The 24,712-nt window shown below is 41.1% G+C and overlaps 1 protein-coding gene across 1 annotated transcript; it reads left to right on the top strand.

Annotated features, from left to right (window-relative positions):
* The first annotated feature begins 2,367 nt into the window (after window positions 1-2,367).
* nudt4b (nudix (nucleoside diphosphate linked moiety X)-type motif 4b) lies at window positions 2,368-21,653 on the top strand. The gene is made up of 5 exons (XM_050036137.1): window positions 2,368-2,848; window positions 13,106-13,216; window positions 15,190-15,234; window positions 15,424-15,511; window positions 16,980-21,653. The coding sequence occupies exons 1-5, from the start codon at window positions 2,753-2,755 to the stop codon at window positions 17,198-17,200; spliced, it is 561 nt and encodes a 186-aa protein (XP_049892094.1). The 5' UTR covers window positions 2,368-2,752; the 3' UTR covers window positions 17,201-21,653.
* Window positions 21,654-24,712: the final 3,059 nt, after the last annotated feature.

The raw sequence follows: 24,712 nt of genomic DNA, 5'->3' as shown, positions 1-24,712 counted from the left end.
ATGACCTTTCCTCTGTGTGCATATAGTTCATGCTCTGATGAAGTAACCAAAGCTTTGACAATAAATTCGGTGCAAATGAGATAAGTGTGTGGATGTTTTGATCTTTTTTTTATGTGGCAATCCATCAGAAAGCTGCTGAAAGGCGGTCAGTTACGACAAAGGCAATAAGACTTAATTATCTCCACAAACAAGTGGATTGTGTCTCGCTCTTTGACCCACTTTGATGAATCTCATTCTCTGTCTGATCTTTGTCTCCTGGAGGTCAAATATTGGCTTTGATGTTATCTGTGGAGTTGCAACATGTGATTCATCCTCAGCCTGCAGGTCAAAGGTGAACTATGGGTGAGGGAATCATCCACATACGCACTCTACTGTGTGGTTCGATCATCAACTTTGTCTCTCGTCATTTACGAATTACATAATTGAAACAGTAAATACGTGTAATCGGTTAATAAGTCACAGCTGCTCACAATGCAGTCAGAGTGTCTAAAACCCCACCTGTGAGGTAACGACAGAGGGGAAGGGATGGCGTTATTTATTCACCTCACATTATATGAGTTTAACATGAACGTGGGAGCGCCATCAGATACGAGCTGAGACAGATTTTGCTCTGATGTGTTTGGTCAGGGGGAGCAGTTAGGCGTGGTACTTATTCACACTGACAACTCCCCCTAAAACAGACGCCATTGCAACACTGTGACCTCTGACCTCAAGTTAAAACATCAACTTTACAGTAACCTCAAGTATTTTACTCAAAATACCGTTAAACATGTGCTTGAGTGATTGTGTCAGGATGTTTTTGCCACACTGATTTGGACTGACATATTCAAAGAATGACCTCAGTTGTGATGTAAATTCAACGTCAAACGGGAGTCGCTGACTGATTTCCCAACATGTTGGATTAGAAGTAACGATCACATGATCTACTGAGCCTGTAGTGTGTGATCTTTTGTGCAGTTTGACCAAAAACATCTTCAAAAGACCCAAAACAGAAAAACTAGAATGCAGGAGGTGTTATGAGTGACATTGAATGAATAAAAACTTTATGTAACATCATAGCTTTCCTTCAGCAAATAAAAGGAGTCGAAATGAATCATTACATGTGGAGGAAACAGGTGGAACCTGAAACATGGAACTCCCACAAGAAAACTCCCATAAAAGTGCAATAAAAGTGTCACAGCTGACTGAATCATGACAAACACATGAGGCTGGTTATATTTGTCAGCCTTGACTGGCATTAATATTAAGCTGAGCCTGAGGCCTAATAAGTAGAGGAGAGGTGAGGCCAGAAGCCTGGCGATGACTAATATGGTGTTCTTAACATATTTTGGAAATCAGACATCATTTACACATGCGCTTTTCCTGCTGTGAGATTATTTTGAAAAGTAGCTGCTTCTTCCTTGATGCAGTGGTGCCCCTAGAATTTGTTGTAGGGGTGGCCAGATGGTGCCACTGAAACTCTTAGGGCATCACACCAAAACTAAAAGCCATAACTGAATTTCAGAAATTAGGGACAAAAAAAGGGGACACCTTGCTAGTTCCAGGTTGGACCCCTTTTGCCTTCAGAACTGCCTTAATTCTTCATAAATCATAGATTCAAGAAGGTGCTGGAAACATTCCTCAGAGATTTTGGTCCATATTGACATGATAGCATCACGCAGTTGCTGCAGATTTGTCAGCTGCACATCCATGACGCAAATCTCCCGTTCCACCACATCCCAAAGGTGCTCTATTGGATTGAGATCTGGTGACTGTGGAGGCCATTGGAGTACAGTGAACTCATTGTCATGTTCAAGAAACCAGTTTGAGATGATTTGAGCTTTCTGACATGGTGCGTTATCCTGCTGGAAGTAGCCATCAGAAGATGGGTACACTGTGGTCATAAAGGGATGGACACGGTCAGCAACAATACTCAGGTAGGCTGTGGCGTTTAATTGAGACTCGTCAGACCAGGCAACGTTTCTCCAATCTTCTATTGTCCAGTTTTGGTGAGCCTGTGTGAACTGTAGCCTCAGTTTCCTGTTCTTAGCTGACAGGAGTGGCACCTGGTGTGGTCTTCTGCTGCTGTAGCCCATCTGCTTCAAGGTTCAGCATATGAGCAGCACATGTCAGTCCTAACTCAAAGACCATTAATTAACTCTATTTTCATTGACATCTTCATCTGTGACTCTTTAAACAGGACTACCTGTCAGATGGTCCCATACCCTGCAGCAACACCAGTCCGCTGGAGATCACCACAAATTACGCATTTGTTTATTATCACTGTTTTGACCAGGAGTGTAGCCCCGCCCACCGGGACTAACCCGACCAATGAGCTCAGTCCTGCCTCAGAGGGGCTGATCAGTATATCTGAAACTCCTGTCTGCCTGTTCATTGTACTGAGTCAGCGGCCATGCGCAAATGGATCCAGAGGAGGGCTGTGCTGTGTAGGCTGTAACGTTAGTCTACATAAGACCTCTGCTTGCGGGACTGCACACGCACTGCCGACTGGAAACCACAGGCAGCAGCTGGACCATCGACTTGTGTTCACCTTCCACTGATTTCATGAGGAAAACATAAATCCAGCAGAGCCTCACGGGTACCTTGGGATCTCTCCAACAACCCCCTCCTCCTCCTCTTATTCCTGACCATCTCGGACCACGGATGCAGAGAGCAGCGGCAGCGATGCGGCGGCTCTGCTGTTAATAACTCGCTGGACGCTTCCCTCTCTGTTTTTGCCGGTTTTATCTAAAGGAGGCAGACTGAATCCACAATGAAGCTCAAACCGAACCAGACCAGGACATACGATGGCGAGGGCTTCAAGAAACGAGCGGCGTGTCTGTGCTTCAAGAATGAACGTGAAGAGGAGGTAAGAGGTCCCGCAGTGAGTGGACACCGTGGACAATATCCAGGGGTTGTGTGTGACTTTGTGGCCTAGCCTGCACCCAGTCATTCAAACAGCACGGGGCTGATTGTGACAAAAAATGGCATTCATGTTTAATTAAACATATGGGTTTTGATTTATGTCATCTCATTCAGAGTGTAGCCGCGTTCACACTGTTTTCCTGCCTCTCACAATGTCAGTGTTTGGGTTAGTGTTTCCGTGCTGCTGCTGTTGCTGCTGCTGGTGATGCGCCTTGGGCCATCCAGTTTAGGCTAGTTTGAGGAGCTCGTAGAGAAAAGAGAAAAACGGTCATATCAACACACCTCCTTTAACAACAAATAACTACCGGTCACGAGTTTCAAAATAAAACACATGACCAAAAAACTCCATTTAAAAGCGCCTTCGAGTTAAACCAAAGCTTTTATTTTGAAGGAAGACTAGCTCAAGTTCCGGTTAGCTTCGTGTTAGCTTGTGTCAGCTAACAGAGGGGGCGAGGCGCGCTGTCGCACGTTTCCTTTAATAGCGGCGGCGTGTGTTGAGTGAGGAGATAAAAAATATAGTTCACAGGGCTATTATTAAATAAACCCATCAAATGTCGCGTCACTTCAACACATTTAACACGACGACAGGGTCAGCATCCATGACCAGGCAGTGGCCATTCATGATTATGCAGCATCCCGCCGGCCTTCATTGAGCAGGCAGCTGCGTAGCAATTATATGCATGAGGATTTAAAGGGGCCCTCGCCATGTAAATAATAAATATGGGGTGACAGGCTTTTATTGTTGCTGTGCCTTATAGACTTTTCTAGGTGATATACAATACAGTAGCTTCACTTTAAAGCGGATTTATGTGATGTTTTTACCCCCAGACCTAATCAAAAATGCATTACCTGTGATATCAGTAGATAAGGCAAGCACAAGAGCTAACATGAGACACTGTTGGATTTTTTCATCTATTTTTTGACAATGTTTTTGGGGTAGGTCAATGTCTTAATTTCTATTTTATTTTTTAAATATTTGTGTATTTTTTAATTTATTTTTTACATGCAGCAAACAAAAGAAACCAAATGAAAAACATCAAACTGTACAAACACCACTGATGGAACAATGGACTAAAAATATAATTTAAAGGTCTAGTGAGTAAGATTTAGGGCAGGGCTCAGTAACTTTCGCCACCAAAAGAGCCACTTATAACCAAAAACAAACAAAAAAAATTGTCTGGCAATGAACGCAAAGAACTCTGTCCATGCACTATTAGATTCTTGTTTATCCTCCAAAACTTTCCCTTTTTTGGATTTGGAATCAACAGCTAGCCAAGCCAGGGAAACTATAGACAAACCACCACTGTTGAGGTCTCTCAAAACTTAGAGAAAAAGGTGCCATCAATAGACGTATGATGCATATTACAGAGTATAGGCTAAGCATTTTTATAATTGGAGAATGTAAGAATTGCTTTAGGTCTACAACAATGATAAATGAATGTTAAAATGTTAAAGAAAACACATTATTCAATTCCATATGTTTTTTATTTTTATTAAAGACACAGGGAGCAGCTCAAGCCGTATGTGGCTTCGGAGCCGCAGGCTGCTTACCCCTTATTTATGGGGACTTTAGTGGCATCAAGTGGTGACATATGCAAATTGCAACCAGCTGAAACTTCTCCTAGTTAGGATTACTTCAGTTTTCATTGTTCAGGAGGTTTTTACTGGCAGCTGAATTATCTGCAGAGGTCTCTTCCTCTCCAAAACAAACATACTCAGTGATTTAAACCCTGAATAAAGCAGTTTGATGTAAAAAAAAAAAAAAAAATCTGTTTTTCCGACGCTCATGTCGCAGAGGGGCTGCTAACTACAGTTGCCGACCCGAAAAGCGAATGGTCTTATCTAGAACCAGTGTTTGGTTTGTCCTGTCTGGGCTACTGTAAAGACATGGCGTTGCAACATGGTGACCTTTGTAGACAAGGACCCACTCCCTATGTACAGTAGATATAAACGGCTCATTCTGGTAACAAAAACATAATGATTCTTATTTTCATGTGATTACATGCTATAGAAAACATAATCAATATATTCCATCTCTGGCAGTATATCCCCGAAAGTCCTACACACTGGACCTTTAAGTAAACGGGTCAGTTTATCAAAAACTTTATCAAATAGATATGCATAAACACACAAAAAAAAAACATTCTTAGAAGACATTTAACAGACCTACAAAAATCGTTCCACTTCCTTTCTCTGAATTTTCAGGACATGGATACTTGGAAGGGTGACAGCATAGACTCATATTTATTCAGAGACTTGACTCTTTAAATTACGCAGTTTCCATCAGTGCATTACACCAGTGTTGGATAGAGCAACACTATCCAAGCTACATTAAATTACTTGTTCCCTCTTGGGACTAATAATAGTCCATATTACTAGTAAGTCATATTTATGTCCAAACATCAGGTCCACTGCTTTTGTGGCATTTCTTGCATGTCTAAATTTATCCTCCTCTTTGAGCTTGGCATAAACAAACTATTACACAATATACAGTCAAAACAGCCCAGTCAGGTGTCCCAGGGCTGGCACCGAGAGAGCTCTGCCTGAGCCCTGCAGTGTTTGGCTCTACAACACACAGTTTGGAAGATTTACACACACATGCACAGGCATTCACACAAGGATATCCGCTTGTTACACACGTGCAGATTTTGTGTCATTGTGTCTTGAGTTTTAAGTGTAGAACCATGAAGGAGATTTAAAGATTTTCTAAAATTAAATGTTAGTGAGAAAACAGGAACGCTCCATGCCTAATTATTCTCAGATTTTGTTTGTACACTTTGATTCTTCTCTTATGACTTGTAATGACAGGAAAGCACAGTCAGAGAATACTGTGACAACAGCAAAGTGTAGGTGTGACCCCCACCCTCAGGATTTTCAGGATTTGACAGGCATGTCTGCTCCTGCAGTCACATGGATCCCACTGCTTGGAGTATGAGAACCAATTTGGTGCTCTGATTATGATTTGGGATGTTAACAATGGTCATTTCTGTTAACGAAGCTTGAGATGTGGGGCATTGTGTCATCAATACTTTCCTTAAACACATACAATCAGTTCCTAGACACAGGACACCCATCTGTGGTGAAATAAGAGCCGTACATGCTGTTGGACTGTTTTGTTTTGGAGAGGAAAGGAGAAAGCTGAGCCCTCAGGGCGAGGTACTGTATGACAGCAATTAAACTCCCAACAGGGGAAAACAGGAAGCTGTCAGTGCAGAGGGACGGCAGTGATAGCTGAGGAGGGCACCTGGGTTTAACAGCATGTGGGTTGCTTTGGGCCTGTGTGCCAGGAGCTTCTTTAATTATTTTATGTCATAATAGCGCAGTAGTAAGTTGTAGGAACCCATAGTTAAATAAAGAGCCCTAGACTTAATTTTCCCTTAAAGATTCATACATTTGATTCAAATTTAAACAAGCAAACTTTATGATCTGTACGATTTTTCCCAGCTTTAAGTGCATTAACATTTAAAATGAGAATTGGATATTGTGAAGCTCGCAGTGAAAGCTACAAATGTGTGGGTGTGTGTAGCTGATAAACTGCTTCTGTGAACTTTCTCCTCCGGTTGCTGTGCAGAAATAATAAGAATGCAGTAATATGAAAGCTTTATGGTTTCACAGCTGCTATAATAAATATTTTTATATTAACAATAGATTAAATGACTGTGTAATGTGAATTATGCTGCTCTTACTGACTGACAGAGCGACAAGGGACTTATCACCCAACTCTGCAGTTTTATAGCAAATCATTGTTTGGGTTTTCTGGCTGAAACTTAAACTGTTTCCTTTCATTTTATAAAGCAGCAGGCAGTTGCTTTATAAAGAAAAACTCTCAAGAAAACAAACTGTACACTGCCTGCACAGCACCACCTGCACACAAAGCTAGCAACTAGCAAGTAAACCAACCTATTCTAAGTACCAGGTCGTCAAGTACTGAGGCCTTGTCACACCCTTCGGCATCTCATAGCAACACACAGGGCACCCTTTAACTTATCTATGTGACGCACAGCTGAAACACATTTTAACACGTGGTTTATGTTGCGAAACGGTCATGGTTAGGTTTTGGCAACAAAACTACTTGGTTAGGGTTAGAAAAAAGATGACGTTTTGACTTAAAATAAGTGTTTGTCACGCAGCATGATGTAAATACGTTACATGAGTGACTTAGTGTGCAACAATCGTATATGAATTGCATAACATTATGTTAAAACAACCCTGACTTTTGTTTTTACAGAGGACAAGAACTGTGGTCTCCTTGGTGAAAGTCTTGTTTTGTTTGACCCATCCACCTCCCCACCCACTTGCCTTTTGCGGACTTTTTCTATCTTTATACTGCATCAGTTGTTCATTATGGGTTTACATCGGACTTAGTTGAAAGCCCGCTGTGTCTTATTAAGATGCCACGGTCTGCCTGTTGTGTCAGTAGCATATGCTGAGCTGCATGGCAGAGGGTCAGTATTTGACGCCCTGGGATCATTTAGCAGCTACAGAGCCAGATATTTACCTTTGGGAGTTGGTGGAGACCAAAAATAGAGCTAGAATTTGAGTAAATATTGGACATACATTCGTCAGGTGGATAGGAACACAACTCTAAATGAACGCTGATGTTGCCCCATATCTGCTGGGTGTGTATATAAAACACAAACAATTGCTAACAAGTTCACCATATCATCTTAAAATGGTGACGCTATGTCAGTGTTGTATTTGCAGCTTGTTTGCACTTCCCAGATGTGTTGTTTAAGTTAACTGTCGTCAATCTCAGATACTGAATCTAAACTATAAATGATAGCATTGAAATTGTATTGGTTTGATGATTTAGAGGCAATTTACTAACTGTCAGTGCTTGGCAGTGTTTAGCCCCTATTAAGATAAACTTTATGTAATGCCACGAGTTCATGCATTATTTAGAGTGAGAGGAATTATCTGATCAAGACAACACTTAAAGCAGTACCCACCGTTTTGATGAATTTATGACCGAGGCTACATATTTAAGGTACTGCAGCAGATTGTAAATAATGTCATATGGGGAAACGGAGGGGGAGGTTATCAGTGTTAGTGAATGCTTCAGCAGAAAGTCAGAGATGTAGGCGTTCGGGCTCTTTCTGTCTTTGCTTGCCCTGCTGTTTGTCTCTGACAGTCCCTCTTTACTTTTCTCTTATTTGTTGATACCTGTATAATGTGCCGACTATATTACTGTCTTAGCAGTATTGATTCTTCCCTTGCACTTGTATACTTGAGTGTCTTAGACTTCATCATGCTCTCCTCCCGGCACCCGGCCTGGCCTGGCATTTGGAGCCTTCTTTATTTGACAGCTACAAGCATTCCTCCTCGGGGAGGAGGAGGAGGTGTTAATGTCCTCCAGAATATCCCTGCCTGCTGTGCCTGTTTGAGGCCATGCCAGAGGATTCACTGTCACAGCCTGTGTTTTACTACCAATGTTGGTTCTGCTATCTCAGATTAAGATATTGAATCAAGAATGACTGATCATCTTTTCTAAATCAGTTACTTTTTGACCTTTGTGTTTTGCTTATGGCATGCCATCATCCAGGAACTGAAGCTTGTTCTTGCCTGACATTACATTGTTAGATTAGTTTTTGGATAAGAGATAGTTAACGCCTCTGACATTTATCTGTAAAGTCTTTCATGACCCAGAGGAGATTTACTCTATGTCACCTCAGAATTTGCCCTCCTTATTCACACTGGGGGGCCCTGTGGATGGTTGTCAGTTGCAAACCAGTGAAATGTCACGGGTAAACACAGCAGTGTTCCCTCTAGTGTTTCTCCTTCACCCTGCCCTCCTTTGCCAAATATAAGTGGGTTTCCTATGCCCAGAGTTCAGCTGTCACCTGACTCTTGACCTATATGTATCATGACGGTGTGAGTTATTTTGTTTTGGTTTTTCATCATGCTTCTATGGAGTTTAAGGCAACGCTGCGCTTGTGTCTGTCAAAAGTTATAGGAGAGTTCAGAAAGACTATAGTATACAATGGGTCTGTTTGGACAGAAAATACAATTTGACTACACAATATATATCCACAACTGGACTTTACATTGAGAGTTAGCAGAAACAGCCAAACAGTTAACGCGATCTCAAAGGTAGAAATGGTTAAAATTGATACCTAAGAGGTTATTAATTAACAATTCAAATGGTTAGACTGAAAAAGTTACCTAATAGTTAGCTAAAATTGGTGAATAAATGGTTCAGAGGCATTTAGGTAAAAGTAAAACACAAATATCTAGTGATACATGAATGGGTGTTAGCTAAAAGTAAAGGATAACTGGTTTATAGTTAGCAAAAAGTGATACATAAATGGTTGTTAGCTAAAACTAAATGATAACTGGTTTATAGTTAGCTAAAAGTGATACATAAATAGTTGTTAGCTAAAAGTAAAGGATAATTGGTTTATAGTTAGCTAAAAGTGATACATAAATGGTTGTTAGCTAAAAGTAAAGGATAATTGGTTTATAGTTAGCTAAAAGTGATACATAAGTGGTTTCTAGCTAAAAGTAACAGATAACAGGTTTATAGTTAACATTAGCTAAAAACTGGATTGTAGCTGACGTTAGCTAAAAGTCATTCGTAAATGGTTGCCAGCTAAACAAAAGTAATGGATAAGCAATTGAAAGTAATTGACAAAAATGTTTGCTAGCTTAAAGCTAACTTGCACAAACAACTTTTTGTCACATTTGATAAAACTATCACTTTTCCTGACAGCAGTACATGTGACAGATAGTCTGTGAAAAGAATATTGTACTGCTCTTATGGCATTTACAAGAATATGCCGCACATGAATGAAAACAACCAATCAGAGCATATGAGTCTCTAACACAGCCGTCTGTCATTTCAATCAGTGCTTGTGAACTGCAGTAAAAATGTTAATCTGGGCAGTGCTGATCAAAAATGAGTCAAGATTCTGTTACTGCCTTGCCTTTTTCTCGCCTCAGATGTTTTAGAAACATATTTCAGTGTACTGTTGAGCTGTAAAATGAGAACGCATGTGACCTGGCCACCATGTGGAAAACAAAACACTGCCCACTGTTGGGAGCAAACTTTCTAATTTTACAGCTATACAGTACACTAAAATATGTTCCTGAAAACATGTGAGGTGAGAAATAGGCAATGCAGTAACAGAATCTTAAATCATATTTGATCAGCGCTACCTAGTTTGAGGGTTTGATCGCAGTTTACGAGCAGTTATTGACATGATTGACATCTAGACTCCTCGGCTCTGATTGGTTGTTTTTGTTAAACTGTGGTGGATTCTTGCAAATGCCATTAGAAGTACTATGAGGAGGAGGAGGAGTAGGAGGAGGAACATTACTGTGTGGATATCAAAATATTTTTTATAAAAGTTTCCAATGACGGCTTTAAAGTAATGGCTAACTGGTTGAAACAGTATCTAAATAATGGATTAATAGCTGAACTAGCTGAAAGCTTCACTGTATTGAAAAATGTAGTGTACCCACACTTATGTAAGTAAGAGCATCAAATGACTTTCAATTTAAAATCAGTTCAAGGGAACATGTCTGATGTTGAAGGGGTTCGTCTGACTTGGCTGTGGGATACAGCCATCAGAAAGGTTGTTATTATGACATTCACATCACTGACCTCTTGATGAACTTCAAGTACTTGCTTCTCCGTAAATTTACTGGGGCTCTAACTTGTCCAAGTGACTTGGTGCTTTTAGAGATGAACAGAGGCTTGCAGGCTTGATTTTGCTGTGATGACAAATGTCTCGTCTTGCTGAAATGTCCCTTTGCAAAGCTCAAAGGCAACACCAGACCCCTGCTGCTCCCTCTTATGACCGTGTAGTTAAATTCATCTCAGAAGCACATGTGAAGAAACCAATAATCAATTATACACAGTTTGTAATATGTCGATTCGGTGCTCTACATTCCTTAATTCATTAAAACAAAACTAAATGTAGCCTGCGCTGTATTCTGGGGATGGACAACTAAGAGTCCCTCTGCGGCAACAAACAAAGGATAAAAATGGAACAACCAGAGCAGATCTGCTTTGTCCTCACTGCTCCGGAAGCTCTGTGGCTTCATGTTTTGTATACATCTCACACTTTCGACTTAGGACATGTTGACACCAGTGATCTCCCTTTAAGCCTCGCTGGCTGCAGCTCAACACGCAGACACACTCGATCAGACAGCGAGGGCAGCGGGGTGGAGTGCTCTGAGATCTCAAAACACATCCACAACACAAGGAATGAATTTTTTATTATGCTGTACCACTGAAATAGCCCATTCTGCATGGAAGTACATGACACAATAATAGCTCATAAAAAAAAAAGACTTCTGGCAGGTGACATTCACGTTCAAAGGAAGGACGAGTAAACCCTGATGTATTTTTCGTAGTTGAATTAAGTGCCCCTTTCTCAGACTGTGATGTTTTTAAGGATGAAAGTTCAGTTTGTTTTAGCTCACCTCACCGGCAGAGGCCAGCCTCTTCATCAAAGAGCTCACTCAAGCAGGTTACGAAGTTCAACTTTGCACATTTTTTTACAGTCTGCACTCCACTGTGAAGACGACATGTCCGGCAACAGTGCTGTTTATACACTTACTGTAAATGCCCCTTCCTCTAACACACGCCACTTACTGTAAAACTATATAAGACATACACCTGTTGTATAGTATTAACACCTGTTGTGTGTGTTTATAACAACCTTTTCATGTACAGGAAATGTTTACTAAGCGTGCACACACTTAATCCACAACACCATGCTTGACATTCGCACTGTATAGCTACCCCACTGCCCTTCACACTGACCTATATCATCTGGGAAGAAGCAGATGGCTGAGTCGGGCGAATGGGCACGTGAGAAAGACAGCAGCCGACAGCGCTCACTGTCAAAGCCCCGAGCATGTGCCGTCCAATCGGTTTGGCCCTCGGCCCTGGTTCTTACAAGAGCCTCGTAAGGCCTCTGGTAGCCACAGCAGCCACAATCCCATTAGAGAACGTAAGGGAAGATATAGAAAAGCAGAGTTAGGATTAAGTGACAGATTGACTCCTCTGGCAGATTACAGGTGGTGATCAGATGGGTGGCAGAGGTAAATGTCACCATATGTTGTACAAGCTGCTTAACACACTTTTCTTACTGTAATGCTTGTATATTTACCTTCACTGACAGTTGTGTCATCTAAAATAATTTCTGAACTGACAACCACAAGCTTAAGATTCATAAAATGTGCTTAAATCAGAAGTAAACGAACCACTGACAAGAAGACTGCGCCTGAATCCTATTTCATTGGCTTTTCTTGGCTGTTGATATTATTACGACCCGTGTCCTGTCACAGGCTGTTTTAATAATGAGCGAATTGCTCCATGCAAATGTGATAATGTTTGCAGCAGGTGTGCTTCTGTCTGTTGTGGTTGCTATACGGATACCGCCCGAAACTGCAGACCCAGGCACATCTGATCCGAGCATATCAGTGTACACTGCAACTGTAGTGTAATTCAAGCCCTGCAGGTTGCCCGGGGAAGCACTGACAGAATTTGAGCGGCTCATGCTTTGGTTTACATGCATTGTTTGCTGGGATCATGTTGTGTTGGAAGTGCTTCAACAGCGACTTTGATTGAGCCTCATCGGCTTGCTGTAAAAATCCCCAAAATGTCATTTGCACAGCAGACAGATGCTTGACGCATCTGAGAAAGAGGAAACAAAAAAATGGTTGAAAACATGAGAATGTTTTCACCAAAGAATCTAACAGAGACTTGCTAAGATCCCCAATTTGAGCTGACTTCTCTTTTACTGAAACTACTGTCATCCAGGCATGTGTGTGATATATTGTAGTGTGGCTTGTTCTCATGTTTTTGTGTATATTCCATCAATTCCAAGCATTTCTTTCACTCAGAAGGCCATTTACATCATGTCAGGACTCAATATTTAAAGCTGTGAATGCTGTGCTGAATTTACCATCCTGTAAACAGCAACAGAGAATAACTACCAGAGACGGCACCAATCACCAGCCGTCTGTCCTTGAGACCTGAGTCAGAAGGGTTCAAGGGTCATGCCAAGTCCTCAGTTACAATGTGTGATTAATTGTTCCTCAGAAACTGCAGGGACTTCTTGCTTCCCCTTGATGTAACATGTTTACCTCTGTCTAAAGGCACGTTGAAAGACACATTCCTTATGTCACAATAAAATAAAGGAATTGTCATGTAATGCGATTCTTAAAACGTCCGTGCTCTCTTTTCTAGGTTCTGCTGGTCAGCAGCAGTCGGCACCCGGACCAGTGGATCGTCCCCGGAGGTGGGATGGAGCCAGAGGAGGAGCCATGTGGTGCCGCAGTGCGAGAGGTGTTTGAGGAGGTGAATAAACGGAGAATTCATTTTGTTTCTCAACTTCAAAGTTAGATCATAAAATGAACACGTGATAGGAATGCAAAGGGAGAATTCGTAGACGGTTGAAGGCAGCAGAAAAGGCCTTTTTGACTTTTTTAGCTTAAAGGGACAGTCCAACCCCAAATCAAACCGTAACTTTAAGTAATTCATACCCTTGGTACTGCAGCTGTACTAAAAAGTATGCACTGTTGTACACAGTATGCACACAACTGGGACATACTACTTCATAACATTACACCTGGAACTTTGACCCGCTTTTATGTATATCCGTTACCTTGGAGATAAAACAAAATGCCTCCACAGATCTCGCCAGAGATGGAGATCAATCAATCAGAGATGGAGCTGTCAAAATGACAGACAACAAAAAAGGCAACCTCTGCTTTATGGCTGGTATCTCCAACACACAGCAAGTCACACCAAAATGATCAGGTTTAATAAGACAAGAGGAAAAATATGTGTTTTTGATTTTTGGGGTGAGCTGTCGGTTTAACCTGTATCCACCTGTTAGTTGTATAACAGGTATTCAAAGAAGCACGTAAAGAATTTGCTCTGTGGAAATGTGTTGGTGTTACAGCTGCTGTCGTAAAAGTCCTCTGTCCCTGCAACTGTCCACGGTTTGTCCAATAATTCTCACATTTTTAATATTAGTCTATAATTTTGCTATGTAAAACATCCCATTCTGCTATAGTTTTAACCAAGAAACATGACTTTTTAAAGAGTAGTGCCACATTTATCTGTGTAAAGTAAGGTAAATTAAAAAAACATTGCAAAAATGTGTATTTTAACTCAGAGGGTGTTTTGACAAATTATGGGTCAGTGTTTTCTGAGAGGCCATTGGGGTGATAAGCGTCTGCTGAGGACATTACAGCTGCGATGTTTTTGATAGGGGAAGGTATTCCATTCATTATTGTCACTGCTAAAATGTCTTCGATAAATGCCTCTCTCACGTCACTGTCCATTTCCAGTAAAAAACACGCTGAAATGACCAGAAGTTGCGTGGCTCGTACAGCTGGCTGCAGTGTGCATGTGAAGGGCGAGATTTTTGAAGGGCCAGGGTGTCAGTGGCTGGGTGACGGAGGAGACCGCTGGTATTCCAGAGGTCCCCTCTGGTTGAGAACCTTGTGTTCTGAGCCACGTCAGCGGTCTAAACTTGGCTCCCCGCTGGATTCCTGTGCATTCACAGACCCGGCAGCCCAACCCGCTGGACACATCAGGGGGAGAGTGTGACACTTGTGAAGTATGCTGAGCAGGGGACTGGAGAGGGGGGCAAGGACAGATGTCATATGTCTTGGCAGTAATTCGATTACTGTGGATTGATAAAGCAACTGTTGAGTGTTATGAAAGGGACGTAATTACATTTCCGCAATAATCATCCATGAGGATTCATGCCAGGGTGTTTTTTTTTCCCAGGCGAAGGGTCGTTTCTGAGACTTGATAATGACGCCTATTCTTAGAATTGCTGTAGTCCTTAAACAATACATGGTTTCACACAGAAATCGCAACACCTTTAAGAGAAACGACAAGCTGGGCTGACAGTTTCTACGAAATTGAAGATGCTGTAAGGCCACAGAGGACAGAAATATACTCCAAAAATATCTCAGTCTGGGCACAGATTTATTCTGTAGTTTAGTTCTGAATGTTTTTTGTGTTTGTCAAGCATTTCTACATCAAAACACAGCCTGGGAGGTTACAGTGGAGTTCAGCTCGTCAAGTCCTTTAAAACGCAACACACAATACCCATTGTTTTGACACGGAATTCAGTCTGTGGTTTGAACACTGCTTTTCAAACGTTTCCACCCTCTATTCATCTCTGTGACTGACTAGAGGGTAGTCATAACTTTAAGAAAATCACACAAAGAAATGTTCTCGGCTGTCTCTTTGTCTCGTACACTGGAGTCAGAAAAACATTTTAAAACACCCTTTCTCCATTTATTCCTCAGGCCGGTGTGAAGGGCAAGCTAGGACGTCTGCTCGGCGTGTTTGAGGTAAGCTCTCACGGCTTTATCTCACTCAGGCAGTTTATTACATACAGAGCAAAGTGCACGTACAATAAGATGCATGAGTTACCATTTATTTTTTAACCTTTTGCAACCCATAAGCATCCAATGTATCATTTCTATGTAATATTTAGATTTGTTTAAATACTCAGTTCTCTGTCCTTCTGATCCCTAAAGCAAAACCAGGATCGGAAGCACCGGACGTATGTGTATGTCTTGACCGTCACAGAAACACTGGAGGCCTGGGAGGACTCCGTCAACATAGGTACAGTTTCCTTTTCGCCTTCTTGTGAATGCTTGCAGATGCTGCGGTGTGTTTTTCCTCTCGCTCTGCGCAGGGCTGGCTCGCCTTTTACAGTACGCTGTTTTTATTTATGTGAAGGCCAGTATACTGTGTGGAGACTATACGGGCATCGGGGTACGCAGGGACAACAGATGCCTGTAAATCTAGGCCACTGATCGTAGCTGCAGTGGTTCAGAGCTGCAGTATATTACAGCTGTCAGTAGCCTGGATGACAGACTGTGAAGAGCATCAGCTACCTGCCACAGCCTCTTACATTTACTGTTTTCTACTATATTTAGTAGGGCTGGGCTGTATATGGGTATTATTTCAATGCTGTGACACTGGATTAGATATGGTTTTAGATTTTGGATATCATAAGTGCTGTCTTAATTTGGTTGTAAAGGCTGTTCGCAGTGGGTTGTCTGTCCTAGCCAGATTTTTCTATCTGTTCTGTTATTTGCCGGTGTGCCCCTTGAGGTGGATCATCTCAATTTCGAGGGGTTCATATTAGGAGATATTAGAAGGTAAATTGTTCCAGTCGGAGGCAGACTTGAACATAAAAGCGTGTTTTTTTTTTCATTTTCTTTTGTAGCTGCGGGAATACAGAAAAAAAGCTAAGCAGAGTGCCTCCATTGATAATTTGTATGAGGTACAAAAAAAACCTAAATGTGTCTTTTGTACTTGGAGAAGGCCAGTTGAGTCTATCATACATTGCACAATGATGACTAAGGAAAGGACATCTGAGGACACATCTACTAAGGCTTCTGTAGGCTGCATTAAGGATGAGAAAATGAGTTAAAGAAGCATTTTGATAAACAATATTAGCGTAATCCAAATCTGTAGTATGATTTTTAAAGCAAGACTCTAACTGTAAAACATTTTTTGGATCAATAAGACAAATTTCAGTGTTAATTTTCCATCAAATATTATCATCAAGGATCAAATTTTGATTCGATATCAAGGAGTCAAAAATATCATGACATTTGATTTTCTCCACATTGCCCAGCCCTGTTATGCACGCACATTTGTCAGTATACATGTGCCATGCCTTCATGTGCATATCATACTAATAATCTTGCTAACTGGAACAACCAATCAGCTGAGGATGACATTTAAATACACACTGTTTGTCGCGGTAGTTTGCGGCAGAATGCTTCAGTACTGCGTCACATTACACTTCTCTATTCCAGTTATTACAGTGAAACTGTTACTGATAGAGAGGAAAATGTTGAGGTTCATGATTTCCTTTATCTTTATTGGTAATATGCTAGAAGAAATGGCTTTGATACACTGGGAGATTAACATGTGCAAGAGAACATAAGTGTATCGTATGTATAATAATGTAAAATTGATAGGATGTGTGTGTGTTAGGGCTTTGGAGTTCCTCTGTGAAGACCCAACATGAAAGCTTCCTTTGAACTCATACATTGTGCTCTGTCTCCCTCTGCAGGTCGTAAGCGGGAGTGGTTCACCGTGGACGAGGCCATCAAAGTGCTGCAGAGCCACAAACCCGTCCACGCTGAGTACTTGCGGAGGCTCCAGCTCAACTGCTCCCCAACCAACGGAAACTCCATCCTCCCGAGCCCACCGCCAAACGACAACTACCCACACTACAGCGCCACCGCCACCACGCCCTCAACGGGCAACGTGCTGGGCTCCTCCTGCAGATAGGACTGCACCTAAACCTCACGTCCTGTCCGGCCCCGGACAGCCCACTGAAAGTCTGTACAGTCTTGCATGAATCTAATGACTTCTTTCAGAGCTCCGGCTCTCCTGTATGTATAATTTTTAGTCTTAGCTGCAGGACAGACCAAAGCCATCACCAGAACTGTGTTAAAGACTCATGTGACGGAGCGGGAGAAGTCTCTGACAGGAAAACTGTGGATATCTCAAGAACTCTTTATTTTTTCTTTTGCTGGCAAACACCAGACTGATGAGCTGAAGCTTGGGAAGAGGAAGCTGCAGACTCAGCTGGCGTCGATGACCTGGTGAAGGAATGCCTTACAGAAACTTTGTATGAATGTTGTATTCGGGTTGTTTTACTTCACTAACGGTCATTTTTATTTTGTTTTTAGCAGAATGGATATGCTTTCTAGTCAATAAAAGAGTAATTGACCCCAAAGCACGTCCATGTGGGGAATGTTTCCAGACTTAAGGTTTTAGTCATCAACCTATGATGATATATTCTACTACATGGATCTCGATTCAAAAAAGACACCTGAGCAGTAATACATCTCAAGGTTCTCATCTGTTGCATTTTGATGTAATCATCACTTATTAACATTTTTCTAAACTTTAAATTGGCCTAACATGATAAATGATTCCTATCAAAATTGAATAATGGTGTTAAGATAATAGTAACTAAAGTGAAAATGCTACAGTGGAAAATGCCCTTCCAGAAATGGCTTGTGTTCCTAAATGGCAGGGTCAAAGGTCAAAAGCGTTCGCCTCGCAGGTCAGCACCAGCTGTCAGTGAGTTGATACGTCAGTAAACTGGATCTGAGTCATGCTGCTATGTTCGATAACCTTTCACGCGACTCTTTGAAACTTCAGCCAATCACCACAAAGTTAGGACGCCACTAACACTAACCTTGACTGATCCAACAAACTGGTCTGTTGACTGTTTAAAGTCACATACCTTTGTTCCTGTTTCCCACACTGTCAAAGTGAAAGTATTCAATGGTGTAAAGTACATGTTTGCCTTAGGTATTACGTGCTGCTAGGGTCACCTTAATTTAAGGTAGATTTTCTTTAAATGAAAATAATCACGGATGACTGCTCTTGAAATTAACGTCCAGCTGTTTTATCACGTCTCATAGTGCTGCAAGGCAATCTGGTAACACCGGCCACCAGAAATAATTTTCATGAATGCGATGATTGTTTTTCCACCGTCTGCTTGTAACTAAAGCCAGAGATATACTTGCTTTTGATTATGCACTCCATGCCCATGACGGCTGCCTGGCATATTCTGCATCTGTCCTGCGTCCTCTGAAATTAATGCTATGCGTCCACACAGTGGGCGCAGTACGTGATGATGTGAGTATGTTCTTGATTTAGGATCCTAGTTGCTGCCTTCATACGAACTGGAGACCTGATTTCGTTCTAGGCATGTGCAGAGATGGTTGGGGTTAGGCATTGACCTTAAATGGTTAGGGCGAGGACAGCCCATTGGACAGGGAATAGGTCCAGGGGTCTCATTTCTAAAACAATGCGTAGGATCCATACAAAAAATGTACGTACGAACAAAAGCCAAAAATGGTATGTACCAAAAAATATTTGACAATTTCATACAATCAGGCATCACCAATTTCCCGTCTCCAAAATGTTCGTAAGCATGGGTCAGAGTTTCTCCCATCAAGTCTGTCTTTATACATCACAACTTTTGTGTGGGAAGTGACGTGCGCCTCTTTCAGGCCTCGTTTTGTACGCACAGAATGTTTATAACTGAGGCCCCAGGTCCCCAGGAACAGCGTCAGGTTTCGAGACCAAATTTTGTAGTGGCCAAACATTGTAACTACAACTCCTGAGTCTGGCATGTGATACCAGTGGGCCCAGAAAGACTTTTTCCGATAGACCTACATTGGGAAAGAAATGCCTGTTAATCGGTGGATACATTTGTTAGAGCGTCCCTCGCAAAATGACTCATTCCACTATCAGGACTTGATCCATTTGGTCCGATAACATTTGGAAAGTCTGGAATAGCTGCAAGATTAAACTAAACCGAAAGTAGCCAGCATGGCCGGCAGTTGTCTTGAGTAGGGTTGCAGTGATATACTAGTTTTAAGGTATACCATGATATGAAAATTGATGATTATCATACAATGTCCATTTGCTTATCTACGATATTGAAAAGTCGTGGTTGTTCGTCCAACCTGTGTACCCAACCCTCTCGGAAAGGCTCCAGTGCTAGCTGAACAAATGGGGCTCCCGGTTGCGTCAGACCTTTTGTACGATGGCGCCTTTTCTGCCAAGAGCTCAGAATTAACAATAGTTACCTCCTCAGGTGTTTATCATTAGCATCACGCAAAACTGGAAGTCCTGTATGGTCTGAGTTCTCTGGGGTGCCCTCTAGTGGAATCTTCCAGAAACCCCTTTTCTACACAGGCACGTATGTGAACAATTCACACTATGTGTGGTTTAAAAGCAAGTATATCACTGGCCTAAGATTACTTGCACCTAGGGCTGCAACTAACAGTTATTTTCATCATGGATTAATCTGCTGACTTATTGTTATTAATCTATGACTATAAATTATCAAAAAAATAGCCATTGCAGCTTTTACTGGTTCAAGAAACAAATGTAATGCAGTTTTAATATAAATATGTCAATATTTCTTCATAGTTTTTTGGTTATTGCTAAAAAAGCAAGATTATGGGTGCATCATAAGGTCTAAAAGGCATACCACGTCGGCAGTGTGTCTAGGTCATCCCGGCCTTTCTGTTTCCACGTTTCTCGTCAGCTTCTCGAATATATTTAGAATATATATACTCCCTCAAAAATATTCTCAATAAAACATCTACATTTTGAATATAACAACAGAAATCCAAACAAAAATGGCTCAAACTATCAAAGTGTCACATTTCAGATCATTATTTTTCGCTCATTGAAAAGAGACACCCGCTCACTCCTGTGCTGACAGCTGAATGACGACAAATAACCATACAGAGATTTGTAAATGCAGCTTTGAAGAGAAACGTGTTTTTAACCTGAATGTACCTGTACAATTTCTCTTAATATTTTATATATTTTTTAACAATGTACAAAAGGCAGAAAAAAAAACCAAATGTGTAGAAAACCCACTGAGAACAGTATGTGTATATTTGTATTGATGACAATGTGCCACGGGTTTAGGATGTGAAGGTTGGTTGGTATGAAGTAGAGACGGTTGAATAAAAGCATTTTTAATCACAATCTGGTGATATCAGTGTCAGGCAAGCGTAGAAGTTAACCGAAACTTTAGATCGGCAAAAAAATGACAGACTGGATCTTTAAAATTTTAGCGATGTTGGGTAAACTAAAAGCATTTTTTGTTCTTTTTTACAAAATATATATAGCATCTTGCTAATCTTGTGATACACAAGACTGAGTATTAATGAATATAGACATGAATTCTACAATTTGTGTTTTTACAAGAGTTTTAGAAAATAAAAGTAGGACAGGGATGTTTGGGAGGCTTTTGTCAAACACTTTTACTGACAAATGTTTATTTAATTGCTTATTCCAATGGCTCTGGAGGAGTAAAACATATTTCCTCACATAAGTTTGTGACCCGGACTTATGCTGTATTATGTCTTATCTGCAGTATCATAAACTTTGACATACAAATTCAGCTGTCATAAACTTTCAGCCTGGTTCAACTGGTAAAATAAGGCCTCCAACCACTTCAAACCTTTATGTATGTATGCGTGTGAGTGTGTGTTGTGGGTTGATGAAGGTAAAATATGATGTGCCAAATTAAAATGTTGGTGTTCAGGTGGGAAAATGTTGATGTCATGTTATATTATACATAATTTTAGGCCAAACTCTTTGTGAAGAAAAAAAGATCTTAAACATTGTTTCATAAACTCATTGTAATGTGAAAAAAAGAGATTGACTGCACCCTTTATTGTTGAAATTATGACTAACGAACCACAGGCACTTATTCTTTTTACCGCATCCTGTTTTTAAAATCCACTTGTCACGTCACTGAGCATATCAGACGATCCCAGACTACAATCAAAATAACATCAAGTTGACTTAAACCTCAGTTTCCCCCTGAAACACCGCCCTCCCCCACTTATTGTTTGATGCTTGGGTCTATGCTGATCTGTGAATGAAGAGTAAAGCATGGCAGTCAGGATAAGAATCCCACACATGAAATGTATGTACTCAAGTGCAAAAATGTAAGACAAGCCTGGACACACACATCCACTGAGTTACCAGTGGATGTGGACAGCTTGATTGTCTGCTGCTGAACACACTGTAACGTCACATGGATGTATCCAGAGCATTTCACCCAGAGCAAACTTAAGACGTCTCACCGTTTTGACATGAATATTACGCACAGAAAAGTTAAATGTGAAAGTGATCTGAAGACATGAACTGGATTGTTTTTGAGAAAAGATTACATTAAAGGGGAAAAATCTTATTGTATCTGTTGTGTTTTAATTTATTTGAATCTACTGTATGCACAGTGTACGAGGCAAAATGTCACGACTGTCAAGGGTCATTGTTTGGCAAATGAGTCGTTGTCTCTGTTTCTAGACGTAGCAAAAGAAAAAAAGCGGCCTGTGTAAAGTGAGACGCTCAGCAGCTGATGAGCCACTATGTGTGAATCAAAAGACATTTAAAGGTTTAGCCTTTGAAAAATAGCTCTGGAGTCATGACTAGATTAACCTGCTACGGGGCCCCAGGGTAAAAATGTTTGCCCCCAATTCTCAGCAGGGATTAGCTCCTGTAATGTCCCACGTGATTGGCTGATGTTTTTAAGTGAGACAGTTTGCACAGTATCAGATGACAGGGACTGTGAAACTACATTTTGACTCTGGGGCCAGATTCAACATACTGCACACTAATGCAGGGCCCCTCAGAAGACCCATATAGTTTGACTGATCATTCTTAAAGTCTTAAAGGTACAGTGTGTAGGATTTAGAGGGATATATTGACAGAATTTTAATATAATAAGTATGTTTTCTTTAGAGCAGTGGTTCCCAACTGGTGGGTCACAGTCTAAAAGTGGGTCACAGGGCCATTCTGAATGGACTGCAAGTTAAAATACACACTTTCCTTTGAATTGAAGTGAATTTTCAGCTAAAAGCTTTTATTTTGAAGTGCTGTTTCCTGCTGTAAAGTTAATAACTAACGGACAGCTACCTGGCAGACAGAAAACTAGCTTGACAACAGTACAATATGATTTTGCCAAGTAGGACATGCTCCTGGATCAACATCCCACATGGCATTCCTGCATCAACATTGCAATCAACCAATCCGAGCCCTCTGACATCATCAGTGTGCTGCTCCTGTGCTTCTAGTTTAATTTTCAACAATTACGTTAGTAAAGCTGAACGAAATCCTTCGTAACATTAAACAAAAACCGTATAAGCTACTGCGGGGTTAGCAAGTTAGCTTGCTAAGTAGGTATACTACCAAGTAAGTCACTCTAATAGCTTAGAGTATTAAAGTTAGCTTGCTAACTAGATAGGCTATGCTAATGAGTAAGCTTGCCAGTAGGCTAAAATTGTTCACTAACTTTAAGAGTAAGGATAATGCAAAGACCTTTAATAGGCTACAAAAAGGAGGGAAATTTCCCTCCTTTTTGTAGCCTATTAAAGGTCATTTTTCAGTTGCAAATACCTGTGATTAACATTTGCAACTGAAAAATGATATTATCCTTACTCTAACAATATTCTAGTCTATTGGCAAACTCACTTGTTAGCATAGCCTTCCTAGTTAGCAAGCTAACTCGCTAATATTCTAGCCTATTGGCAAGCTTATTCCATTAGCATAGCCTTTCTAGTTGGCATGCTAACTCGCTAATATTCCAGCCTATTAGCAGGCTTATTCGTTAGCACAGCCTTCCTAGTTAGCAAGCTAACTCACTAATATTTAAGACTACTGGGGAGCTTATAGCCAACCTACACAGCAAGTTAACTCGCTACCCCTGTAGTAACTGATAAGGTTTTTGTTTAATGTTACTGGGGATTTAGTTTAATCGTACTAAATTCAATTTGGAAAACTAGCTTAGCTCTGAGGAAGCACAAAGGAATTTTGAAAGAAGCACAGGAGCAGCACACTGACTCTGGTCACTGTTTACCTGTGTGGACGTGTAAAACGAAGCATTTGGGAAACGATGACATCATCTCCTCAATACATGCATACCCATTCTTGATTTGTTTAATGAGCATATGCTAGAAACACCAAGAACAACAGCGGACTGTTGGTTTGCTAACGTTTTATTAGCACTGCCTGGTCTAATGACTACTTTTCACTGAAACTAGTATTGCTGGCTGCACCCAATGTTCTTGCTCCACCTCAGCGTCAGCAGTGTGAGTTGGAAGGAAAAGGCAGGTGTTGGGCTAGTGGCCTGTCTGCAACGAGCTAAGCAGCATAGATTTGACAACACTGATTTGTACCGTGAAATTGCTTTATTCAGTCTGTATAGTAGTTTTAATCACCTGGTCTGTTTGTGCAGGAGAGGCTCCCAGCAAAAACCTCCTGAACAATGAACCCTGGAGGAATCCTAACCGGGAGCAGCTTCATCTTGTTGCAATCTGTAGTTCTCACCGCTAAATGCCACTAAATCCCTCTAAATCTTATACACTGTTCTTTTAAATGGTGGATGTTCACAAGCCAAACCTGCACTTTATCCACAGGTACCACTGACACACTGACAGTGAACCCTCACCCAGTAATCCAGTTTTGTTTTGAAGTAACATAATTAAACATTCCTTCCTGACACCACAGCTCCCGGCGCAGACAGGCCTATGCAGGATGAAGTATAGCTGACCAAAGTGAAGCTCCTCACACGCTCTCTGGACGTCAGGAATCTCTTGTAGTCAAAGAGGGAACAGTGGAAGCATGAATGGTGACTTCCACAACATATCGTTCCTTAGGAAAGATAATGATTTTATGACATATTAAAAACTGTATTCAGTTGAACAGGATAGAATGAAAGTTAGTCTTTGCTCTCAGCACAGTGCCAACAACACAAAGTGCAAATGTGGAGGCCTTCAGCCAAATAAAAGCAGACTATTATCAATGCCGGGAAGTAATTGTTGGGAAAATTCATGGCAATAAAAGTAGATCTAATAACACTTCACAGCCTGTGTACAGACAGCAACTGGCTCCTTTCCCTGGAAGCACACACCTGGTGGGACCTGCCTTTTATGTCTGTCTGCAGTTTCCTCTTACAAGTCAGGCCAAAGAGGGCGGTGCTGTGATCCAGGGTGGAAAGCTGATCATGTCGGCAACTACTGACTCCTGAAGTTGTGTTTTACTTACCCATCACCAGGTGTTACAAAGTGTGTGGTTGCATTTACAAACATTTGAAGACTCTACATAAATTAAATGGTCACTAAAGTCACTTGTGCAAAATCTAAATTAAATACTGATACACACAAGTAGGTCAATGTCAACTTTGTCTGTTCCTCTGACAAGTTAGGTGTGTTTATGATGATGATTATGTTAATTGTGGAGCTTTAGAGA

The sequence above is a fragment of the Epinephelus moara genome, chromosome 23 (assembly GCF_006386435.1).
Source record: "Epinephelus moara isolate mb chromosome 23, YSFRI_EMoa_1.0, whole genome shotgun sequence".
NCBI lineage: Eukaryota > Metazoa > Chordata > Actinopteri > Perciformes > Serranidae > Epinephelus > Epinephelus moara.
The sequence above is the reverse complement of the archived record's forward strand: the minus strand, read 5'-3'. Positions and strand labels throughout refer to the sequence as shown.